The following is a 25,885-nucleotide window of genomic DNA, read 5'->3' on the forward strand; positions in this document are numbered from 1 at the left end:
GAATCATTTTGTCCACCATAAGCGTGGAAGGGTATACTCAGACATGAGTCCCTTGCTCACTGCTCCATCAGGATTCAAGCAAGCCGGGCCGACGACGCCTGAAATGGCAGAAACCGGTCCCCGGAAGCTTGTCTCCTTTCTGGTGAAGAATTGGCTTGGTAGTTTGGTCTGCCCTGTTCCCATGATGCACTGGGCCAGGGACAGACTAATTTGCATATAGCCAGGTTCTGAGCTGGGATGGGACAGTGAGCTAAATAACGGTGATGGATCAAGCCCTGATCTTTGGACTGGGTAAGAGTGGTCTGCTTAATTCAGACACTCTGTTCATCACCACCCCCTTTTTTGAATCTTTCAAAATTAGACAGACAGCGCCACCATGTGGGGGACTGTCATGGGTACTGGTGCTGACAATTAAATGCAGGTACTGAGCACTGGAAACCACCTGCTCAAATTAAAGCAGTGGTATTACTTCATTAGTTTCTCTTTTTTAAACTTGTTAACACTGTCTGGGCATTGGTTGCACCTGATTGGTACCCGTTTAACACCCAAATAAAGTAATAGGCAACCAATAAGTAACAGAAAGGTGCCCAGGCAGCCTTTGCAAAGGGCCCTTTCCCCTTTGATTATGTTGACAAAAATATTTTTTAAGAGTAGGCAGTGTTCCAGTGGGACACTAACTGCTCTTAAAAAATGTACTTAAACTTTTCATTTCTTTTATAACGCATCCCATATTCCTTTAAGGAAAATAGGCTTTATCTATAAAAAATAAATAAAATAGTTTGCTTAATTCAAAGAATTTCTAGACATGGTGGTCTGCTGACACCAGCAGGCTACCATCCCTGTGATGGGTTAGAATTTTAGTGGGGCTCAATTTGGGACCTACCTAGTCAATATTAATGAGCTAGGTCTAATTGCGAGCCACTACAATTTGATATTTTGTGAACTGACCTATTAGTGCTTCGGTTGGCTCACAAAATACCACACTGGCCGCAAATAGCCTACCTTATTTTGGAACTAGTGCTTCATGCATCTGGCCCATAGAGTGATGCACAGATTTATTTTACGTTTCTTCACGGTACATTATCTGGTGTGTGTAGTCCTCCCCTTCGAATCATTTTCTAATCCAGTGTTTATTACCAGCATAATTTGGTAAAGTGGCAAAGCTGGGATTAGATGTTGGGTCATAGGGGGACAGATGTTCTGAGTGACTTAGTGGTCGCAAATCTCTAAATTACAGGGTTTGTAATTGCTTTTTCTTATGTTTCAAACATGTTTTGCAATTTAGAAATATGTTTCCGAGTTTTAAAATATATTTAGAAATGATTACCCATTTGCAATTTGGAAGGGGTGTGTTTTGGGACTTGCGAATTGGTAATGTGTAAATCACTGATTTTCAACCATAATTCGGTTCACAAACCATTGATCAGTTTCCGACTCACAAATTGAGTTGGTAACTGATTTGCAAAGGGTAAGGAATAACCTTTCAACTCTTTCCCCTTGGAAATCGAGGTCGCAACTTCGAAGGGGAGTCGGCAGTGGTCCAGAGAACCACTGCCATTTTTCACTAAAGTTTTTCAAAATCGAAAGGTTTTTTTATTTTTATTTTATTTTTTAAATCAGTCCTGTTTGCTATAAGGAAATCGTGCTAGGTAAGAAGAAATGTTTTCCATTTTGAAATGCAATGAAAGGGATGGTGATCTGCTGTCCTTTGCTGAGCAGCATCCCTGTCATTGTAGCCAATCACAGGGGGCCACAAATTGCGACCTGCCTAGTGAATATTAATTACGCAGTTCATTCTGCATCCTTCCCTGATTTCTTATTTTACTAACTGACCTACAGGTACATAGGTTGGTTCACAAAATAAAATATTGGTGGCAAACAGTCAAGTGCGGAATTTGTGACCGCTTTTTGCAACCAGAAAGCTAGAATATTTCGCACCTAAATCCTTGGCTGAGACGTTCCCACTAGAGCACATCTGACAGTGTGATTTAGGTTTATGGGGTCCCCAGGTAATAATTATTTTGGGGAACCCAATTGAAAACAACTTTGAATTAATTTTCTTGCTCATTTTTTGCTAATTCAAGTCCCATGATGCCAAATAATATTCAATTATATGTTAAGCATTGAGATAGAGAAACAGACAGAAGTGAGAGCGAGAAAAAGCTCACTTTCCCTGGGGCCCCTTGAAAGGTGGAGGCCCAGGGTAACTGTTCACTTTTCCCATGCCTTAAAGCTTTTCTCATCGAGTGGTGATGTCTGCCCACCCCAGTGAATGACCCACTGGGCCATTATGCAAGATGTCTTTTTTTTAAATCACAAAGTGCCTGCATCGTGCATGTTTCTAAGCCCTCCCATTGTTTGCAGTCAAGAGAATAAAGGTGGAAGCAGATTGTAAGCCATTTGCTCTTGGTCCAGGAGCAGTGGGTGGTCTCTCTGCAGCATCCCTGATAGACACTGTTTATTCTCATTATTGTCCCATGATCTAAAGATGCTGTTTGATTCCAATTTCAAAATCAAGTTTTTCCCCAGAGTTTTATATAGCGCAAACTTGACTTGAAGGTATCGGGTATCAGAGCGCTTTACATGAGCACCATTTGCATACCATGAAGACACATTAATTTTTGTTAGGGGCACGGGGAGATTAAGTGATTTTCCCAGAATCACAGGATGTTGTGCATTCTTGCAGAGACTCGAACCCGGTTCCCCAGATTTGAGGTTGACCGCTCTAGCCGTTAGGCCAGCTCCTCTCCCCAAGTTGCCGTCTTTGTGCTCCTGACTCCTCAACGGTACTGATAGGGAGCAGTCGCAGCTGACTCCAGGAGGTGGTAGAGGGAGTGGAACACAGGTGAAGCATGACCTGGCAACTACGCGTAATAAATTCACTGTAGGATCAGAGCTATATGTTTTAAAGAGACTTGGGGTCTGATTTAGAAGAGGGAGCTATGGAATTAAACCCCCCAAATCACCACGCTGATCTGTAGCCCCTCCAAAATAAACAGCTTCTGACATATCTGCGGGAACCATCTCTACTTTAGAAAATAGTTTTCTAGTGGCAAATGGGTGGGGAGCCCTATATAGTACAAACATCTTCTTCTTTTACCATTAAGCATTAGTAGATGAGTATTGTTTGAAAACAGTTTTTTGCAGAAGGAATCAGCGCCCATGGATAGGTTTGAAACGCAAAGCGGCCAATTATTGGCTGCTCTCTCAGTGCTGCATCTTCAACAAGTGTCGCACCTGTTCAAGGTAGGGTGCATTCTGTAGAAGTGCTGCAGGTGCAGGGTGTTAAAGGCCACCACAGACTGGGCTCAGCTTGAGAACAAAGGCACCACCAAGGCCTTTCCATCCCCCCATGCTCTTTATGTACTTCCAGCTGCTCTTGTGGTCCTGAGTGACTGCAGGAGAGGTTTGGAGGCTGCAGGTGTCATAGGACAAGGCTTTTACCAAACCCAATTGTTCTGCAAGAGTATGAATGACCCCCCGTTGACAGTCTGCACTTGAAATGCAATCTCCTGAACCTTTGATTTCCTCCAACAAAAATCAACCAATGAGAAAGCCAATAGGTTGCGGCAGTGAAAACTATGAGCTTTGCCAATGCTTTTTTTTGTGTAAGATTAGCTGCTGTCACTGCACACACATCCAGTGTGGCTATTTTTCATTTGGGTTGTATAGATATTACCACCGCATTAGAAGAGGAACACCATGGATGCGCGCACATCCACGGTGGCCATCTTTGAATTCATTGGTGCTCTTTGAACAAACCCATTTAAAGATGGCCACGGTGGATGTCTGCACATCTGTGATGGCCATCTTTAAATGTGTATGTTTAAATGCACCATAGTGTCATTGATGCCAATAAAGGGGGTCTTCCCATATGCGGGGATTGTATTAATTCATATTCTTAAAATTTGAGTCATAATTTACATTGCAATGACAGTTAAGTTGTAAGCGAGGACTATAGGTATCAGAAGTTAGCATTGGCTAACGTGTAAAAGTGCATTTTTTTAGCCATTTATTTTACTGGTTTTCCTATTTTCATAATATCAACTAATACACAGAATAAATGTCGGTCTAACTTTGCCTTCTGAGCATCATATGTAGGTTTCCAAAACACACCTTGGTGGCAGAATCCAGTGTTGTGGGCCAGCCTAGTGCCACACTGCAATATTTTAGTCTCTCACTATAGATTATGAAACTTCTACCATGATGCCAACACCTTATCAATTTTCCTTAGGCCAGTCTCTGCTGATGTATTTTACCTTTTCCACTTCCATGCTTCTATCCTATCCATATTTCTACACCATTCCCTAACCCTAAGGGTTTGGTGACATCCGCATGTCTGGGCTGTGTAGTAGCCACAAGGCCAGTGGTTATAAACAGTTCCGAAGTGCCCCCAGCATCCGATGCAAGTTTCCCATCACCTATTCCCAAATCTAAGGAGATGTCCTGTTGTGTAATTTATTCTATGGAGCATCCTTAATTGTACAATTCTTAACCTGATCATTCAGCGACCTTTCTCGGGTGCAGCGCTGCTTCTTCCTATTACTGATCCTATATGCTCTATACTCTTGTTCTCATCCAGTTTTTAAATTCCCATTCTCTGGATTGTTTTCTAAAGCGGTGTGTTATGTATCAAATATATTGCGTTTCTCGACAATCGTTCATCAGGTATCCAAGTCAACAATCAAAGATCCAGTCGTACATATTGGCTCACTGTGTGATTTAGTTGCAGATAGGTAAATGTTTGTGTTGTGTCTAGTTCAAATTTCAATAGTAGCTTTTCTACAGGTTTGCTTTCATGTCATCCAGAGTCGAGATTCAATTTCCATCCCACTTCCAAAGCCCTGTAAGACCATGGCAAGTACCATAGTGGCTTCAATTGTGGTAATTTATTATTCTAGCCCATTTGATTAGAAGCAGCTTGCCATGACTTTATCACTGTCGGCATTGCTGTGGGTACTGGTGAGTGTCACTTGTCTGTGTATAGTGCATGTGAGTAACCCCTCATTGATAGCGGATAATGGCCTATTGTCGGATCAAGGTCTTTCTGTGAGGCAAATATCAATCGTTTACTACTGATAGTTGTGTTGCCTTGTAGTGCTTGTAATACAGTCAAACATAAAGTAGTGCTTCACCGAATTGCAGCTATTGTTTGAATAATAATTCATTCATTTCTGTATTAAATGAGATACACGGATTTTGCTAATACAGATTTTGGATGTTGCCACTGAGATGGATTGATTGAATAGTGTTGTCTTTTTTAGGATTTCCAGCACTCATCTTTCTTCGTTTCTGGAGCTTCTGTTTTACTCTAGAGTTTCCTGCTTCTGTGCTGGATAGTTCAGGTGGGAAAGTGCAAAGCATTACACGTTATGCATGCCTTCCTGAGATGTGTACTGGACTCCTGGGAAGAGGGCCAACATCTAGTGAGGTGCACAGGGCCCATTTGAGTGGAAGACGAGCTCCCTCAAAAGTAGAGAATAAATATTAAGCACTACTGCATGAGTGTCCTAGGGGGCCTATGTGTACCAGCATCTCTAGTACATTTCACCTGTAGCATATTAATTCTCAGCCCTATAAAATACCTCATCATCGAGCAGTATCTCCAGTCAGAATAATTTGTTTTACAAAGCGTCATGGTCCACTCATAGTTGAAGGTGACCCGGGTGGATCCAGGCTAGCACAAGAAGCATCATAATGTTGTGAAGTCCCCTTGTTGGGTCAGGCACATTAAGTAGATTTCCCCAGCCCCCAAAGGCGGTACATCTTCTGTTCTGTTGTGTTATGCGGGTAAATTATGTGCCATATCACCCATGAGGTTATCCTGGTGCTTTGCAGGTCTGCGGACAGTCTTCAACAGCCTTACTGCAAGAGCCAGGCTTCAGCTTCTTGCGGAATTTGAGAAGCAACGAGGAGGCTCCAGTGTTTTGTGGGAGGTTGTTCCATGCTTTAGGAGCAATGTAGGAGAAGGCAAAACCTGCTAATCTGCTTTTGTGTATGTGTGGCACATGTGCTAGTGATAGATTTGCTGTGCAGAGGTGCCTGGTTATTTGGTAGAATAGCACTCAACTCTTCAGGTTGGCTAGAAGTGGGTTGTGTAGTTCTTTGTGTGAGTATAGTACTTGAACTATGCACACTTATTTATAGGGAGCTAGTGTAGTTCCCTATGGTGTGGCGTGAAGTGAGACTCTTGTGGAAAGTTGAGGATGAGTCTGGTTAATGCATTCTGAACGATCTGGAGTTTTGTGTGAGTTGGTTAGTGATTATCGCATAGAGGGTGCTCCTGTAGTCCAGTCTGCTGGTGATGAGGGCTTGGGTGCCAGTTTTCCTGGTCTTGCTGGGTTGTCACTTGAAAACCTTTTTCAGCATCCTCCTGTGTAGAAGCAGACCACAGCGATGGTGCTGACCTGGGCAACCATGTCCAGCTTGCTGCCGGTAATGATTCAGAGGTTTCTCTCTAGAGTACTGGGGATGAGCAAGAGAGTGGGTCTGAGGTCCAACAGTCCCATTGCGAGGCCTCTTTTCCGAAGACCCCAACTTCGGTCATGTCTGTGTTGAGTTTGAGGCAGTTGACCACTTTGGTCATGCACGAGTTGTACCCGGGGTTGGGGGTTTTGTACGAGAGAAACAATATCAGTTGTGTGTCATCGGCATAGGTGAGTATGTTGATGTTGTGTGTGGTTGATGTCTGCCAGCTGCATTATATAGATGTGGAAGAGGGTTGGGCTGAGTGAGGAACCCTGCAGGACTCCGCAATGAGTTTACAGGCTTTTCAGGAGTATGGTGGCATGTTGACTGTTTGAGGCCTTCTCACAAGAAAGGTGCTAATCCATTGGAGGGTAGGTCCTTGGATGTGACTATATACAGTCTTCTGATCAGGATGGGATGGAGGACTGTGTCAAAGGCTGTAGAAAGGTTGAGTATGATGTGGGTTGCAGTTCTCCTCTGTTGATGACCATCTAGATGTCATCTTTTTCCACGACGAAGGCTATATGTCTGTTTTGTGGCTTGGTCTGAAGCTTGATTGCATGGCATCAAGGAGCTGTTACTTGGCGAGGTGGTCAGTGAGGCGTCTGTTGATGCTTTTTCTAGGACCATGCCTGGGCAAGGCAGGAGAGAGATTGGTCGAACGTTTGTGAGTTGCAGAAGAAGTCTGAGAGGTTGTTGCACAGTTCTTGCGTTAAGGTGATGTTTCTAATTGTTGCTGCTGGTGTTTGAAGTCCTATGAAAATGTACTTGCTACTTTTGGAGCTATTGTCGATCGATTCGGCTAGGGCCTTCCCTTTGATTTCCCCTATTTGCTGGTATTAGCCTCTCTGGTTGGATTTGAATACTTCCTAGTCTGATTGTTCTTGGCTCCATCGCAACCTCTATTCCAGTTGCTTGCAGTGCTGTTCGGTAATCCTAAGTACATACGTGTACCAGCTGGCCTGCATTCAAGTTCTTGCTTCGTTTCCAAGGGTTAAAGACTTTGTGCAGGTGGTGATCTAGTTGTTAAAGTTGTTGATGTTGCAGGGCTGGCCTGTGAGCTCTTGTTGTTTTTGTGGAGGACAGAAGGCTTCACAGCCCCAGATATGATGAGGGGCCTGTTATGGTGGCGGGAATGTTGATTGAGAAACTGTTGATAGCGTGGTCAGTCCGGGTTGCGGAAGTGGATGTGTTGATTTCAACCCCGTTGAATGAGGGGAAAACGGGGTTCTATAATGGGCCCGGTGGCATGGGTAAGGGCTGAGACATATTGGGTGAGTCCAAGGCTTTCCAGGATTGTGATTGAGTTTGAGTGAGTCAGGTCTTCCAGGTTAAAGTTGAGGCCTCCCTATGGGGATCTAGGAGGTTGAATTGATGATTAGTGGGGCGACAAATTCTGGGAAGTTATGGGTGAAGTTGGCTTGGGGTCCTGGAGGTGGGTAGACTAGGGTTCCACTCAGCGGGACATTGGCCATGTTTTGCAGTTTGAAGTTGAAATGTTAGAGTAGTCGATTCCTGTTTCTGTGTTGGTGGTGCAGGTGATGGAGTTCTTGAATACCTCCTCTGGGTCTGTGTTGTCGGTCTTGCTTGACGATCTTGTAACCGGTGGGGATGGCCACAGTGATGTCTGGTGTTGATACTGTCATTAGTCATGTTTCAGTGGAAAATAGAAACTGAAGGAGGTCCAGTATGGCATCTTCGAGCGGTCCCAGGATGTTGTGGTGTGTTTTTTGAGTGAGCGAGTGTTCAAGAGCATGCATGGTATTGGGAACTGGAATGTAGGTGGGTGTTGGTATGTGGGTGTTTGCGTATGTTGGGTTCCGTCAGTGTGGTGGGTGTAGGAGTAGGAGTAGTGGATGTATGTGGTGGTGCAGTTGAAGTGGCAGGAGGTACACTTAAAAGCACCTACTGTGCCGTGTGGTGTGGCATGGCAGTAGTGGGGAGAGCGGAGGCAGAGTTGAAGGAATGGAGGTTCACGGAGGGCGTAGTGTTGGATCGGTGGAGGACCAGGTTTTCTGGTGCTGGGCATGGATGGTTGCAGATGGGCACTCCTTCAGCGCACCTTTAGCGTGTCAGCGGCGCATCTGCTGAGCTTACGCAATGAGCCACCATTAAGTAGGCCGTGGAAGTAAGGAAGAACGCAGGGGATGGTGAGCGGGTTGAGAGGGGCAACGGAGGCAATAGTGGCAGAGTAGGAAAAAAGGCACAGGGAGCGGAGAAGGAACAGTGGGGGAGGAAGACTGGGGCTGTAGAAAGGGCGGGAGCAGTGAAAACAGGGCACAGAATGGGACAGAAAGGCAGAGAGAAATGGGTGAAAAGCAATGAAAAACACGCACAAAACGATAGAAGACAAAACAAGGGCACTAAACGAGGCAAAAGGCTCAAAACAAATTGAGTGAAAGCAATTAAAAATACTGGCACAAAGACAGGGAAGAGGAAGGTAAAAACAGGGCACAAAAATGATGTAAAGAAATTAGAAAAAGAGCAGTGACGAGAAAGCAGAGGTGAGAAGGGCAGAAAATTAGAAAGAAGCTTAAGTAGTGGTAATAGAAAGCTAGGCCCTTTCTCGTTTAAAATTCTATGACAAAAACACAAAGCTTTAAAAGTTGCTCTGTCCAACACCGGTAACCAGTGTAATTCCACAAGGGCCGCTCCCACCGGGGCGCTCCTTGGGATGAAAAGTAGTAGCCGGCTGCGGCGTTCTGTGCTCTCTGCAGCATTCTCATACTATTTTTGGTGACCCCCTAAACAGAGAACGTTGCAGTAATCCAAGCGAGAGATAAACACTGCCTGTATGATGGGTTTTTTTTGCTGTCAGAGGTAGAAGATCTAAAAATGTTCTTAAAATTCTCAGTAGGCCAAAGCATGTGCCGGCCAAACCCGATATATGTTCTGCGGCAGATAGGTTGTTGTCAAACCATACCTGTAAGTTTTTGATCTTAGATTTCAGGACCGGGGTCTGGCCTAGTTCTGATGGCCACCAGATCTGTGACCAGAACGCCCATCAGAATCAGTAGAGACACAAACACATACACACAAACATTGGTAGTTTACCATAGTGTTTATTTTCTGCTAGTCTTATATATAGCATGCAAACTGGAATGTTCCCCATAATAACAAATAAATCAGTGATGATGTAAGTTACCAAGCTGTATAAAATATAAACCTCAAATTATATCCATCACACATTCCTAATCAATTAGTCTTCTGTGTGCCTTGTAGCAGCAGGTTATCAGGCTGTCTACTGTTGAGCCGTGTAGTACCCCTGCATACCTGCTGCAGTCCAAAGGGCCCTCAGTTGAACGTCCTGGTAGACTGCATGGCCCACTGCTTCCGGTTACATTTATCTTCAGGCGCTGGTAATGTAAAGCAGGGAAGAAATGGAAAGATTCCCAGTTTAAGCAGCACAGAACAGAAGGCATGTGTCGCACAAAATAAAACATCAAACTGCTACAAGTGTGAAAATTCTGACTGTTCAAGACTCCCAAAGCTATAAGAATGGCTTGGATGGCAGGCATTAGTTGTTTTTAATGTATATTGAATTAATTAATAAACAACTGTTGTTCTTCGCATTTTTGAATTACACACACAGTGCCACCATGTGGCAGCTATCATAAGTGCCGGTGTTGGCAATTAAGTGCCGGTGCCGAGCACCGTAAACCACTGGCTGAAATTAAGCACTGGAGAGATCCCTGGGCAATCAGAAGTTAGTGGGGCACCAATTTGGCTCGTTTGCCTCTGGTGTCTTGCGGTCCCTCAAACTTGCGACAAAGTACTCCTTTTAGGACTGGACTCTCAGGCTAGCAAAGCAGAACAACGCAAGGCTGAATCTAGGAGGCACTGTGAGCTATAAACTCAGAAGTGAGAAATACATCAAATAACACACCATTAGCAATTGCCCAGTGAGTGTTCTTTAAAAAAAGGAAAGCACTTTAAAACACACACACACACCTACATGATATGTAAATAATTGCAAATATCTATAAAATGGCAGGTGGAAAAAACAATTGCAGCCCCTCCTAAAGGGACCTTGCCAACTAAACTAGGTGCAAAGTACATACCATGCAAAACGATGACATTCGACAACTAATTGCCTAAACCCTGAGTAGATCACGGAGTTCTGAGGCACCTTGAACCGTTTGAGTGCTAGCAGACCCGAAACCCTAAAACCACTGCTACACCACATGACCTGGAACCAAGGGCCCGATTCACAAAGGACCTCCACACTCGTGACGGATGCCCAGCAGTCAAGGCGGCGGTTCAGCACTTGTGCTAGGACCGCCATGCTGCAGTTACCCATTGCAGGGGTCCCGCACTCATGACGGAGGACCCACACGCATGGTGGGACATCCGTTGTTGGAAAGGCGACCCCAGGGGAGACAGAAGGTGTCTGACTGTCCGCCCCGAGTCCCACCTCTCTCTGTGGAATAGGCCGAGCGCCGTAGGGAGGCCTCCTTGGCGAGGCTCCTCTCCTACAATCGTAACAGCAGAGCAATCACACTACTTACAGATAGACACCACACAGGAAGGATATTCACAAGAATCTTTATGTAAGTAATCAAAGCAAGTTCTTGGCAGGGTAGCGGCAAGGATCGAGGGATCCGTAATGTCGTGGTCTCGGGGAAAGGGGGTAGCGGGACAGTCTTGGCACCCACTGGTGCGTGGATAGTTCACGGGTTCAGGCCGCGACAGCGTCAGCAGGGCCTCGGAGATAGTTCAGCTGGGTCAGGCCGCGACGGCGTCAGCAGGGCCTCGAGGATAGTTCAGCTTGGACAGGCCGCGACAGCGTCAGCAGGGGCAGGCCGCGACAGCGTCAGCAGGGGCCTCGAAGGTGGTTTAGCTTGGTCAGGCTGCGACAGCGTCAGCAGGGCCTCGAAGGTGGTTTAGCTTGGTCAGGCCGCGACGGCGTCAGCAGGGCCTCGAGGATAGTTCAGCTTGGACAGGCCGCGACAGCAGGGCCTCGAAGGTGGTTTAGCTTGGTCAGGCCGCGACAGCGTCAGCAGGGCCTCGAAGGTGGTTTAGCTTGGTCAGGCCGCGACAGCGTCAGCAGGGCCTCGAAGGTGGTTCTGCTTGGTCAGGCCGCGACAGCGTCAGCAGGGCCTCGAAGATAGTTCCAGGTGCAAGAGTTCGGATCAGGATCAGCCGCGACGAGGTCAGCAGGGCTTCGACTCCAGATACAACTGCCCTCTTGATCCGGGGCTGGCCCAGATATAGGACTGGAGGGCTTTGATGTCCGGACCCTCGCGCCCGGGGGTCAGAGGGGGCCGGGATGAAGGTGTCCAGACACCCAGCAGGGGGGCGGCGCCCGCGCCCAGGGAGCCTGGAGAGCGATCGATACCAGGCGTCCGGGGGCGGTGGAAGGCCCATCGAGACTCCCCTCCTCCGGGATCTGGTCGAGTGGCCACTTTACCACCTAGGAGGATCCTGGTGCCGCAATGACTGGGCTTCGCTGGAGCCGGCCCCGGGACGGCTGCGGCCACGTGTTCGGGGCGTGAGGGTCCCAAGATGGAGTCGGGCCGGAAGGGGTGGCCTGGTCAGGGAGCCAGGCTGGCAGCGTTGGCGAGCAGGTTCCGCCGGGGTGCCAGGGAGGGGGAGAGCTGTAGGTGGCCGGGGAGGCTGCCCGCGCCGATGGTTCGTGAAGATGCGTGTCAGGGGGGTCGATAGTAGGTAAATGGAGGGCCGATGTCATCCTGGGCCCTCCCTGCGGACGGGGTCGGGCCACGCCACGAGGCCGTGTCCAACACACATCCCCTCCAGCTGAAGGCGGGGAGAGTCACCCATCTTCCTGGGGGCTCTCTTCGTCGAGGCGGAAAAACCGGGACAGGCCGTCAGCGTTGGCGTGGTCACTGCCAGGGCGATGCTCCACAGTGAAATCCATGCCTTGGAGGGAGATGGACCATCGCAGCAGTTTGGGATTTTCGCCACGCATGTGCATCAGCCACCTTAGGGGCCGGTGGTCAGTCTGCACCCGGAAGTGGGTGCCGAAGAGGTAGGGCCTGAGTTTCTTGAGGGCCCACACAACAGCGAAGGCTTCTCTCTCGATGGTGCTCCATCGCTGTTCTCGGGCCAGCAGCCGCCGGCTGATGAAGGCCACAGGATGGTCAGTTCCCGCGGAGTCCATTTGCGATAGGACCGCCCCGATGCCGTGTTCCGAGGCGTCGGTCTGGACCACAAACTCTCGGCTGTAGTCGGGGGCCTGGAGCACAGGGGCGGTACACATGGCTGCTTTCAAGGTCTCGAAGGCCACCTGACACGCGGGTGTCCACTGCACTTTTTGTGGCCGGTTCTTCGAGGTCAGTTCCGTGAGGGGCCCCACAATGCTCCCATAGTTCTTGATAAAACGCCGATAGTACCCCGTGAGCCCCAGGAAGGCCCGGACGGTGGTTTGGTTGACCGGGGGTTCCCAGGCTAGGATGGCGTCGATCTTGGGTTGGAGGGGAGCCACTTGGCCGCTCCCCACTTGGTGCCCCAGATAGGTCACGGACCCTTGGCCTATCTGGCATTTGCTGGCCTTCACAGTTAGCCCGGCCCGGCGGAGGGCTGTCAGGACTTCCCAGAGGTGTTTCAGGTGCTCAGCCCAGTGGAGGCTGTAGACCGCAATGTCGTCCAGGTAGGCGGCACTGAACTCTTCCAGCCCCGCCAGTACTTTGTTTACTAGTCTCTGGAAGGTGGCCGGGGCGTTTTTCATGCCGAAGGGCATCACCTTGAACTGGAAGTGGCCGTCGGGTGTGGAGAAGGCGGAGCGCTCCTGGGCGCCAGGGGTGAGGCCGATCTGCCAATACCCGGCGGTGAGGTCGAAGGTACTGAGGTACTTGGCGGCCCCCAGGCGGTCGATCAGTTCATCGGCCCGGGGGATGGGATGTGCGTCGGTTCTCGTAACAGCATTCAGCCCCCGGTAGTCGACGCAAAACCGGAGTTCTGGCGGGGTGCCAGGTGCGGCGGCCTTGGGGACCAGGACCACTGGGCTGGCCCAGGGACTGTCGGAGGGTTCGACTACCCCCAGGGCCAGCATCTTGGTGACTTCCGTCTGGATGCAGGCCCGAACTCGGTCGGGGACCCGGTAGGCCCGGTGTCGTACTGGCTGACTGTCCCCGGTGTCGACATCGTGGACACACCATTGGGTAACCCCGGGGGTGAGGGAGAACAGATCTGTGAATTGTCCCAACAGTTCTTGACAGTCTTGGCGCTGTGCGGGGGTCAGGTCGGGGGAGAGAGAGATCCCTTCGACGGAGCCGTCCTTCTCCGTGCACTTTAGGAGGTCGGGCAAGGGCTCGGAGTCGTCTTCGGTCCCATCGTCAGTAGCGAGTAGCAGGCTCAGTTCTGTGCGGGCAAAATGAGGTTTGAGCCGGTTGGCGTGCAGAACCCGGAGGGGGTTCCGGGGAGACTCCATATCCACGAGGTAAGTGACGGGGTTCTTGCGCTCTATCACCTTGAAGGGCCCCGACCATTTGTCCTGGAGGGCACATGGTTCGACCGGGGACATGACCCAGACCCGCTGGCCCGGCTCAAACTCGATGGAGGAGGAGTGCTGGTCGTACCAGAGTTTCATGTCCTCCTGACTGGCCTCCAGGTTGGCCTCTGCAAGGGCCCGGAACTTCCGAGTCTGGTTTCGGAGGGTCAGGAGGTACCGGTAGACATCCGGTGGTGCGCCTTGGACGGTAGTTTCCCAGCCTTCTTTGACCAGGCTGAGCGGACCTCGGACAGGGTGTCCGTACAAGAGTTCAATGGGGCTGAACCCCAGGGATTTCTGTGGTACCTCCCGATAGGCAAACAGGAGGCAGGGCAGCAGGACATCCCATTTGCGTCGTAGTGGCTCTTCTAGGCCCTGGATCATTCCCTTGAGTGTCCGGTTGAACCGCTCCACAAGTCCATTCCCTTGGGGATGATACGGGGTGGTGAACTTGTATGTGACCCCGCACTGTTGCCACAGGGACCGCATATACTTAGATATAAAGTTTGTGCCCCGGTCACTCACGACCTCCCGGGGGAATCCTACTCGGGAGAAGATCCCCATCAAGGCTCGCCCCACCACGGGAGCGGTGATGGTTCTGAGGAGGATGGCCTCAGGATAGCGGGTGGCATGGTCCACCAGGACAAGTATGAAGCGATGCCCTTGCGAGGTTTGAGGGTCCAGGGGCCCCACAATGTCTATTCCCACTCGCTCGAAGGGGGTGGTCACTACTGGAAAGGGTTGGAGCGGGGCCTTCACCTTTCCCCCGCTCTTTCCGCTGGCTTGGCATGTCGGGCAGGTGCGGCAGTGGTTATGTACATCAGTGCGCATTTTGGGCCAGTAGAAATGGGTCACCAGGCAGCTGTAAGTTTTGTCCTGCCCCAGGTGCCCTGCGAGGGGCACATCGTGCGCCAGGTTCAAAAGGAAGTCTCTGAATCGCAGGGGAACCACTAGCACTCGGCTGGCCCCCAGCTCGGCAATTTTCTGTTCACTATATAGGAGGTCGTGGTCCCAGTAGACCCAGTGGGACCCTGAGGTGTCCCCGGTAGCTTGGGCAGCGGCTTGTTGGCGGGTCCCCTCGAGGGAAGGGCAGGTCTTCTGTTCCTGCCGAAACTGTTCTCGGGTGGGACCACCCTCTTGGCGCCATTGGGCGAGTTCGGGGATGTCGCTGAGCTCGTGGTGGTTTCCGGGCTCCGAGGGCCTGGTCTCGGAGTCGCATTCTTCATGGATGGCAGCGGGTGGTGGCTCGGGCCACTCCGGCTCTTCGGTCGGGGCGGCCTCGGTCGCTGCCGGGGCTCGGGCCGCCATAGATCGGGTCGTCGCACAGACCCACTCTGGTAATCCCATCATTCCTAGGTGCTCTCTCCGCTCGACTTGGGCCCAGGGAGAGCTCTCGAGGTCGTTCCCAAGGAGGCAGTCCATGGGGGCGTCGTCCCGGACGGTCACCTTGAGGGTGCCCGACACCCCCCCCCCATTCGAAGGGAATTCGGGCCATCTGGCATAGAGTTTCAGAGTTGTCGGCGGCCCTCACGGGGCAGCGTACGTTCGGGATGATCTGTTCGGGGGTCACCAAGTGGCAGCGGACGGCCGTCACACTGGCTCCCGTGTCTCGGAGGGCTTCGGTCCGTCGTCCATTGATGTGGACCCACTGCCGGTATTTTCGAGTGTTGCTCGGTAGCGGGGCCTGGGGGACCAGGTCTCTATTGCCCAGGCAGGCTAGGGCCATGGCGGCCGGTTCATACTCGATTTGATCTTCCTCGTAGACCTCTACGTCTTCTTCTCCCTCTTCCCCCAGAGCTGCAGCAGCGAACTGGCGGGTCGGAGGCCCAGTGGTGCCGGGACGCTGGTTCATGGGGCAGAGGGGGTCACTGGCATAGTGACCGGTCCGCTGGCATCTGTGGCAAGTAATGTTCGGGTGGGGCCCCGGCCGTGCTGGGGGGTCCCTCTTCAGGGACGGCGAAGTGTTACTCGGGGGGGACCCTGGAGGGGGGCCCCGGCCCGAGGTCGGCGGGAAGCTTCGGCTCTGGTTCTGTCCTCCTCCGCCTCCCCGCTGGCGGGGGTGCCCCCGGCCGCCCTGACCGGTTTCTCCTATCGGTGTTCGGGGGACCCGGGTGCTCACCCATCGATCCGCCTCGACGGCGAGTTTCCGGGGCTCGGTTAGCTTGCTGTCGAGTAGATGCTGTCTGAGCTCGACAAAGCAGTTGTTGGAGAGGTGCTCCCAAACGATGAGGTCGAACAGCTGCTCGTAGGTGGACACTTTGCTGCCCTTTATCCATCCTTCCAGGGCCCTGCTATAAAAGTTCACGTACTCGACCCACGTGGTACCGGGGATTTTCTTGCAGTCTCTGAATCTCTGCCGGTACATCTCGGGGGTGAGGCCATACCGGACAAGCAGGGCGTCCTTCATGTGGTCATAGGAGGACATTACGTCGTCGGCCAGCTCCAGCAGGGTGTCTCTTCCTTCGCTGACGAATCTCCCCCATAAGCCGGCACCCCAGTCTTTTCGCGGAATGCGGTGCGCGGTCATGGCAACTTCGTACGCCTTGAACCATTGCTGGATATCGTCATTCTTGTAGTACTCCTTGACGATATCCTTCGGGATGTGGACCTTTGGGTCGGCAGGCGGTGGGGGGTTCCGGGCTACCGTGGCGCCAGCCTCTTCGAGTTTGGCTTTGATTTCGAGTTCTTTGAGGCCACGCTCGTGTTCGTATGCGAGTTTTTTTTCTTCCAATTCTCTTTGCCGCCGCCTCTCTTCCAGATCTCCCTCTAATCGCAGTTGTTCAAGGGCCATTTTCTTTTCTGCTAATTGGAGTTCTCCGTCCAGCCGGAGTCGGGCGAGCTCTAGTTCATGGAGCCGACTCCTCTCTCGCTCCCGGGCGTCTTCGTGGGAGAGGCCCGGGTCCCTGTTGGCGGTTCTTTCCTCTATGGGGGCTATGACGGTACTCACGGGTACTTCTCGGACAATGTCATCGTTCGTTTGGGGTGGGGTCTCTCTGGTCTCCACCCAGGTTTGCAGCGCTTCTTTGAAATCGTCCTTTGTGCTTAGTCCGGTGGTAGCGATACCCAAGTCTTTGCAAAATTGTTTAAGTTCTTTATGGGTATACTCCTCTAACAGGTCTTTCTGGAATTCTGCAGTCGTTCCGGCTTCCTTAGTAGTCATCGTGGCTGTGGGTCTCTGTCAGTAGTGACGTGTTACTCGCTGTACGATTTGCGTGGGCTCGGATCCCGTCGCTTGCCACCAATGTTGGAAAGGCGACCCCAGGGGAGACAGAAGGTGTCTGACTGTCCGCCCCGAGTCCCACCTCTCTCTGTGGAATAGGCCGAGCGCCGTAGGGAGGCCTCCTTGGCGAGGCTCCTCTCCTACAATCGTAACAGCAGAGCAATCACACTACTTACAGATAGACACCACACAGGAAGGATATTCACAAGAATCTTTATGTAAGTAATCAAAGCAAGTTCTTGGCAGGGTAGCGGCAAGGATCGAGGGATCCGTAATGTCGTGGTCTCGGGGAAAGGGGGTAGCGGGACAGTCTTGGCACCCACTGGTGCGTGGATAGTTCACGGGTTCAGGCCGCGACAGCGTCAGCAGGGCCTCGGAGATAGTTCAGCTGGGTCAGGCCGCGACGGCGTCAGCAGGGCCTCGAGGATAGTTCAGCTTGGACAGGCCGCGACAGCGTCAGCAGGGGCCTCGAAGGTGGTTTAGCTTGGTCAGGCCGCGACAGCGTCAGCAGGGCCTCGAAGGTGGTTTAGCTTGGTCAGGCCGCGACGGCGTCAGCAGGGCCTCGAGGATAGTTCAGCTTGGACAGGCCGCGACAGCGTCAGCAGGGCCTCGAAGGTGGTTTAGCTTGGTCAGGCCGCGACAGCGTCAGCAGGGCCTCGAAGGTGGTTTAGCTTGGTCAGGCCGCGACAGCGTCAGCAGGGCCTCGAAGGTGGTTCAGCTTGGTCAGGCTGCGACAGCGTCAGCAGGGCCTTGAAGATAGTTCCAGGTGCAAGAGTTCGGATCAGGATCAGCCGCGACGAGGTCAGCAGGGCTTCGACTCCAGATACAACTGCCCTCTTGATCCGGGGCTGGCCCAGATATAGGACTGGAGGGCTTTGATGTCCGGACCCTCGCGCCCGGGGGTCAGAGGGGGCCGGGATGAAGGTGTCCAGACACCCAGCAGGGGGGCGGCGCCCGCGCCCAGGGAGCCTGGAGAGCGATCGATACCAGGCGTCCGGGGGCGGTGGAAGGCCCATCGAGACTCCCCTCCTCCGGGATCTGGTCGAGTGGCCACTTTACCACCTAGGAGGATCCTGGTGCCGCAATGTCTGGGCTTCGCTGGAGCCGGCCCCGGGACGGCTGCGGCCACGTGTTCGGGGCGTGAGGGTCCCAAGATGGAGTCGGGCCGGAAGGGGTGGCCTGGTCAGGGAGCCAGGCTGGCAGCGTTGGCGAGCAGGTTCCGCCGGGGTACCAGGGAGGGGGAGAGCTGTAGGTGGCCGGGGAGGCTGCCCGCGCCGATGGTTCATGAAGATGCGTGTCAGGGGGGTCGATAGTAGGTAAATGGAGGGCCGATGTCGTCCTGGGCCCTCCCTGCGGACGGGGTCGGGCCACGCCACGAGGCCGTGTCCAACATCCGTACTGCAGTTATCCATTGTGGAGGTCCCACCACGAGTGCGGAGATCCCGCACTTATGCTAATACTTCCGTACTGCAGTTACTCATTGCGGGACCCATGCCACAACTGTGGGGCCTCCTCCACCAGTGTGGAGGCCCTTTATGAATCGACCCCAATGTCTCAACTTCTCCTGCGGTTGCTACTTCTTCCCATGAGGAGACGGAGGAGTGCACTTATCTGTATAACAACGAACAGCTGGGAACCCACCACTGTCCTAGGTGGTCCCCAGAACACCCTGATCCCTGCTGGGCATCTGCAATATTTAAATACCGACACACTCCTTTCCAAAGGTATTGCAGTACCGCCGGTACGGCACATCTTTGCTGGCACTCCCCACTGCCTGGCAGGCTTCTGCCTTAGACTAGCAGGTAAAGGGGCTCCTTCCGCTGTCCTGCAGAAAAGTGCCACTTCCTACACAAAACAATCCTCCTTACAAAGCAGGCACCGTTGCAGCATGGTGCAAGGGTGTCTGCGTTGGCGCTAGGCAGCCAAAATGATGCCAGCACTGGGGAAAAGGCAGGAATACACCGTATTGACTTACATACGGCACATACCTGCCCTTTCCCTGTCACGCAGTGACTGCGTGACTTGGCCATAGATAGGGCCATGGGAATTTACTTTCCAGGGCTAAGGTCTTGTGCGCTGGATGCTGCTTGGGTGGATCAGCGTCAGCACTCATTCGTTTTGACACAAAACCCGATCTACAAAGGTAGCCAGAGAGGGCTTTGCGTCAAAAATGTAATGCCTCCTTGAATCAGGTGCTATCAAGGAGAAATGTTTCAATTTCTCCTAAAAACCCATATACTGCTTGTGTGCAGAAGAGTACAGTCTGCATCTGGTGCGTGGGCTATTTCTATGTCTGTCTAGACATAACAATTGTTACTGTAAGGGAAGGCTTCCAGTACAAATGCTATGCTACATAGAGCACACTGACCTTTGCGAGATGACGAGCCATGTAAGGTAGCCTTATTTAGCATGATGACAGCAGCAGGCCAATGCTAATAGATATGACTCTGCACTGTTTTCCCCCTTGCGCAATGCAGCCAAAAATTTTGTTACTGTGTAGCGTTATGTAAAAAAATGAGTACATCTTCCCCTAAGTATTTACAAAATGCAGTATATTTGCAACTGTATTGTATTTGCCAATGTACCCGACGATAATCTCATGGAACGTTGGCAATTCTGGATGTTTGGACATCACTCGACGTCAACCAACTCGCATTGCACTCCCAGATATCACCGTGCACATTCCGATGGTGATGCCACAATACTTTTCTTTTTCAGCTGTCGCAGTCCGGCCCACCAGAGCAGATCAATGCTGGAGATGAGATGACAGATCATGAAGACAACGAAGAGGACGACATAGGCGTCATGGAGGACCAACGCAGCGTGATTCTTCATCTCATTTCACAGCTGAAACTAGGAATGGACCTTACGCGGGTATGTTCAGTGGCTACGTATGTATCTATGCACATCTGGATATGGTATTTGTATAGCACAAACCTAGCCATTGGCAGCAGATATCTTTACCGAGTCAAAAGCAAGGACAGAGTCAACAGGTAATTTGAGAGGTAGCTGGTTTGGGAACTCTTACTGCATCATGATGTAGTGTTCTTTATGTCTTCAAATGTTTCCTGAAGTGAAGCACGCTTGTGGCGGTCCTGATGGCTATGGTGATGTTGTTCAACAAATTGATTTTGTCATCCATTGAAGATAAGTTCATAAGATGCACCCACAACATTGTGGGCATGAGCAGTAGATTAAAATGGTATTCAACAGCTCACCAAATGGCCTGTTTGTGTCTTCAAAAAAGAATGAAATCCTACCCAACATAAATTTTAGGTGAAAAACATATGAGCCCGGGATATCCACCCATTCTGCCCCCCTGGGATTCTCCCCGTGGCCTGCAGGTAAGGGGTCTGCCCATTGAAAAGGCCACGTGGCACTATTCTGGTGGCAAATTCCCTCAGAGCGAGGCTAGTTGGTATGTTTTGGTTTCCAGTCTGGACCGGAGTACACTGACATCTGAATCTGTCAGCTGATCCACCATTCTTTTTGCCATTAAAAAAAAACCACAAACTCCTGATTTGTTCAACAAAATTAGATTTTACAGATTTTCTTTTTTCTCCAATACTGTGTTTTCCCTTTTTTGACCAAGTGTCTCTTGAAAATGATCCTGTTGGGTTCCAACCTGCTTAAGTAGTGCTTATTGAAGTTCTCAGGCAATTGAACATACAAAGCTGTCCCTTCTGGTTTCATCCATATCCAGCAGCGACTCCTCCATTAGGGCAAAGGAGTGTTGCTCCACTGCTTACCCGCAGTGCGAGAAGCAGAAACATAAAATGGTATTTTAAATACCATTTTATGTTCGTGCTTCTCACGCTGCGAGAAAGCAGAAGGCAGGGTATGCCTGGTTGGGGGCGGGCGGGAGGGTATGCGTGGTTGTGGGCAGCCGGGTGGGCGGGTCAGGGAGGAGTGGCTAGCCCACTCTGAGTGCCCTGACTGTTTGGTCGGCCCTCTGGGTTTTCTCTAGGTAGGCTGCATGCATGCAGCCTACATAGAGAAATTTGCCTCCCTACAGGCGCCTGGCTGGGCGCCACTCGCACCAATGGCAGCGTTGTGTATGACTTAAATGAGACTGCCGTCTTCCTGTTCCAGCAGCGGGACCCAGCCAGGAGCGGAGGCGGCATGGAACCCGGTAAGTTAATTTTTTTTAAATTTATTTTTTAATCCCCTCCACGCGAACACCTGCGCGGATTCCCCTCACCCGCCCTCCCCCACCCATGAGTCATGCGAGCCGCAAATTATCCTAACCCATTTCCATATAAGGCGGTTTTCCTCTTATGCAAAGACATTCCACATAATATGCATTATGGGACTTATTTAGTCACTTATCTGTACATTTTTTTATTTTTTCACCCAGTCAATTTTTAGGGATTCAAAAAAATCCCTGAGAGTAATTGTGAAAATACACCCAAAACTTTACAAGGTGTGTGAATACTCCTCTTGCCCTGAGCTTGTTCCGGGAGTTGAAAGAATACAGTTGTATATATTTCAGCAAGTATAACTTTTTCATCTTTTTCTCAAAGAGAGAAACTTGTTTCATAAACCTCTATAAAGTATTGGGGCAATGCATTTCTTTTCTCTCTCCGGAAAGACACCTTCACCGTTTTAGTAGGAGATGTACTGGTGGTCTGACATTGGGAATCGTTCTAAAGATGTAGGGGCACCCCAATACTCCCTAAAACGGGGTGGTACGTATTCTATAAGATGTATGTCAATCACATAGTGAGCTTAAATCTTATCATAGAATTTGATTATACCTCTGTGAATATTTCTGCTAACTAGCCTCTGTTACCATTGTATATTATAAGCCTTTGATGTGCTGTATCAATTTGAATATCCTAGGGCTTGCTTTAATTGGCCTTCTTAGTTTTCCTATATGGTCCTCCAGGGGCCGCATTACAGACAAGATGAATTTACATTGTTTGCCCCGGGCGCACCTTTTAAAATGTGCCGAGGTATGTTCTGTAATACAGCCTCAGTTGTGTCACTTGAGGTCTGAAAAATCCACAAATCATGAATCTATGAATCACAATATGTGACTGCAAATTAAACTTTGCACATAATTTGCTCAAAGTGATACTTAGATGTGCAAAACACTGTGTGACTAGGCCCATAAATTTTACCTAAGAGTGACTTCTAGCAAATCCGTTTTAGTTAACATGAATCAAAGGATGTTTTAGTGATAGGGTAGCCGAGCCTTAAACAGGAATATTCACCTTAGTATTTGTAAGGCAATGGTTTCACTAAGACACAGCTCCTTGTTAACCCCGGGCGGAGACCTCTGCTCCGCTCGAGGAGCGAAGATTCGCAGAGAACGCAGAGAAGGCAAATCTCTGCACACTCCACAGGGGGAGCAGAGTTGGCCAGCCCCGCCTCCACCCCCACTATTACAAGTTAGTACACATTAAGTAAAAATACATTTAAAACCCCTTACCTACGTACTGTGGCGTCCCCGGGCTGCAGTCCTCATCTTCCTCACCGTAGCGGTAATCCTGGTGAAACCAGGGGACGCCGCAGTACGTAGTTAAGTGGTTCTAAATGTATTTTTACCTAATGTTTACTTACTTGTAATAGTGGGGGGTGGAGGTGAGTGGCGTAGCGGAGCTCCACGGAGTTTGTTTGAGAGTCAGTGGACCTCTGCGTAGCCCTGCTACGCCCAGGGTTACTCCTTATGTCAGGGAAATTATAAAAATCCAGGGCATCGATATGGTGCACCCTTTGCATCATTATTAGGATTGGGTGATTTTTGTTTTTGTTTTGCCGAATGCGGCCATGAAACAGGTAGGGTTTGAGGAATTATGTTTTCGTGTTCAGCAGTCCAGGTGTAAATATTGCCATATCGCTCAAAACATGAAGTTTCATGAATATTTTGGCAATACCACAGAGTGCCGAAACATTCACAAATGTTACCCCAAATAGCCAAACCTTAAATTTCCGTGGACTATTACAAGACTTTAGCAGCACAAATCCGAAATTCACCCCATATGTGAAATGTCTCTAATCTGGCTTGCTTTGGAAAAATGTCATTTTGATTGTATAACAGAATAAAAAAAAAATGTTTAGTATAAAGGTATTTGGGTAGTAGCTCCTCTGGGGCTGCGATCCTGTTCCATCGATACTCGCGCCCTTAAGTCTGATATCTCTCTCCAGAATCAGTTGTTCCTATACGTCCTGTTCACTTAATATAGTTGTAGTGTGGAATATCGAGCAGCGAATATCATTATACCTTATTATCACACCCAGAATATTGAGAAAAAATATATCAAAATGTATGTGCATATAGCAAAGTATAGATTTACTTTTCATAACTGCACATCTATGCACCTATCTATGTTTATCATAAAGGTACCTATGTATGCATATCATTAAGGTACGTAGATGTGTAGTCAAGTATAGAAGATCCATACATACTGACCTGTTGGTATTTTTGTCTTTGATATTACGCCTATGAAATTGAGGTTACTGATATTGCCTACTCGATATTCAGAACCCACACCCTTAATTCTTGCTTACAGGAGCTACAGTGTGGTTCTTGTTCAGGACAGGTGTTTATGTTGAGCTATGTGATATTTGCTAAGTGTTACTATCAGCTTCTTACTTGGTCCAGAATTATTGTTTTTGTTTTTTCCATCCTACTTCTTGCTTGTTAATGCACCACTCTAGAACTTCCCTCCCCCGTACTCTAAAAACTGCCTGACCGAACTGAAGAACCGGGTTATTTAGGACCCGGCGGCGCCAGGGGCACGCCCAAAGTCTTCGGGTTCACCTGTCTTAGAATACAGAGACACGGGACTCTACGTGGTGACGTCAAAGATCGAATTTATTGACTGCAGCCAGTAACAGAAGTCCTAGAAATCATCACGGTATGAGTTCTCAGGAGACTGCTCAATTTTACAAAGCAAGTCATCCCTTTTTATGCCAAAAATCACATTCCAGACAAATACCTAACATTTACAAACTGTCCAATCACATGTATCCATACCAAAGGTATCGCATGATGGAAAAACCCACTTTTCAGTTGCCCAACCCATGATCAATCATCGGTCAAACCCAACATTCTTCTTTAGACAGGTCGAACGAACCCATAATAAAAAAGGCCACAACCCAATCATAAATAGACCATAAAGAAAGAAACAGAAACAGGTGAGAGTAGGATAAGGCATATTTGTGTGTAGTAAAACTTTACGATGTCCTGTGCTTTGATCCTAGTCTTGATCAGCTAGCGGGCAAGAACTGGCTCAGCAAGGTCGGCTTCAGGCAACAGGGTCAGTTCACTCAGGTCATTCAGAAGTCAGCTAAAGTGTACGTGTACTGAAGACTCGTTCGGCCGCAGTCATCGGCCTATGTAAGGGCAACCACAAAATGGCTGCCTTGCACAAAATGGAAACCAAGGTTCAGAACGGAATCTTCAAATACATAGTGAATCCTTGTGCGTAACATGGCGAAAACACTCGTACTTGCCGAACTCATTAGTTACGGTTCATCGTTACCAAATCGTAACGGAACCATGACATTTAAAACACAGGTTCAGAATTCACAGAACCTCAGTCCCTCCTTTTGCCCTTACATAGGCAATCACTCAATCTATATCCGAGTCGATGTCAATTCTCATTAGATCACCAAGGTGCTGTTGAAGCATTATCTTGTTTCTCTGTGCATCTCTCGAGACAAGCGGTCTCCTAACACACGTAGTAGCACAAAGGCCACATATGGCAGGACCGCACTGTACACATAGACAACATGAGAAAAGAACCGCTAGAGCCGCACCAATGATCATCAGAATCTTCATCCCCAAACGGATAACAGTCCCCAAAACCATCCAGTTAACGACCAATCTCCTTCGTCCACATGTATAGACTCTGAGATCTTATGTAACCTGGAAATGGCTTCGTATACCGTCGGAGCATTATCTGGGATGAAAATGCAGCAACTCGATTGGATCACTTTACATACTCCACCTCGATCGGCGAGTATGACGTCTAAAACCATACGATTTTGTAACGTCATAAGGCGATCTGCTTGAAGCTCAGCTGTCAAGTTACTAAGGGCACCGGCAGTTTTGTTTATGGTGGATTCAACCACTCTCGTCAATTGTCGTAAGCCTCTACTGTTAGCCATAGGTCCCCAAAACGGTAAGAAACCCTTAAAGAAGTCTCCCACTTCTTGTCCAGCGGTATCTTCCCGACTGAAGACACCTCTAACAACTCTTGTCTTGTGGTAATCTGCAGCAGCAGTATACGTAGGAGGCAACAAGTATCCAACATAACACGTTCCTGAAAAGTCAGGGGGCAACCATGTATATGCTCGGTTGTAACAAACAAAATACGTGCCCTTAGCTGCCAAAAACGGCGGGGAAGATTGGGACGTAAAAACATACGTCTGGGTACAAACACTCTTCCCCAGCTGAGCTTTCGGATTTTTGCCATTACCTTGCAGACAAAAATGACCTCGGTGGGGTACGACCCAAATCGGAGGTGACCTCTTTCGTTTCTGCTTTTCACTCAGACTAACACTGTATCCGGTCGTGTTCCATCCAACATAAGCCGATAACTCTTCCTTGGGAATAGTCCTGTACGTATCTATATCTCTGCTCATATTCATAACTCCCTTCACCAAGGCTTGATTACTCAAGTTATCTATCATGGAATGCAGAGGATAGACTTCCAGGGCATAAATGAACATCGTCTGAAAAGCCCATAATGACCCATTCTGACTAAACGGTAAGATCAGATAGGGGACAACTCTAT

The 25,885-nt window shown here is 49.7% G+C and overlaps 1 protein-coding gene across 2 annotated transcripts in view; it reads left to right on the top strand.

Moving 5' to 3' along the window:
- The window catches only part of OSBPL10 (oxysterol binding protein like 10), a 784,850-nt gene that overhangs the window by 632,864 nt on the left and 126,101 nt on the right, over window positions 1-25,885 (top strand). For both annotated transcript variants that reach the window (XM_078663937.1, XM_078663936.1), the window contains one exon: window positions 19,857-20,012. In XM_078663937.1, the coding sequence (XP_078520063.1) occupies window positions 19,857-20,012 (156 nt within the window). The remainder of the gene's footprint in view (window positions 1-19,856; window positions 20,013-25,885) is intronic.

This window comes from Lissotriton helveticus, chromosome 10 (assembly GCF_964261635.1).
Source record: "Lissotriton helveticus chromosome 10, aLisHel1.1, whole genome shotgun sequence".
Classification (NCBI taxonomy): Eukaryota; Metazoa; Chordata; class Amphibia; order Caudata; family Salamandridae; genus Lissotriton; species Lissotriton helveticus.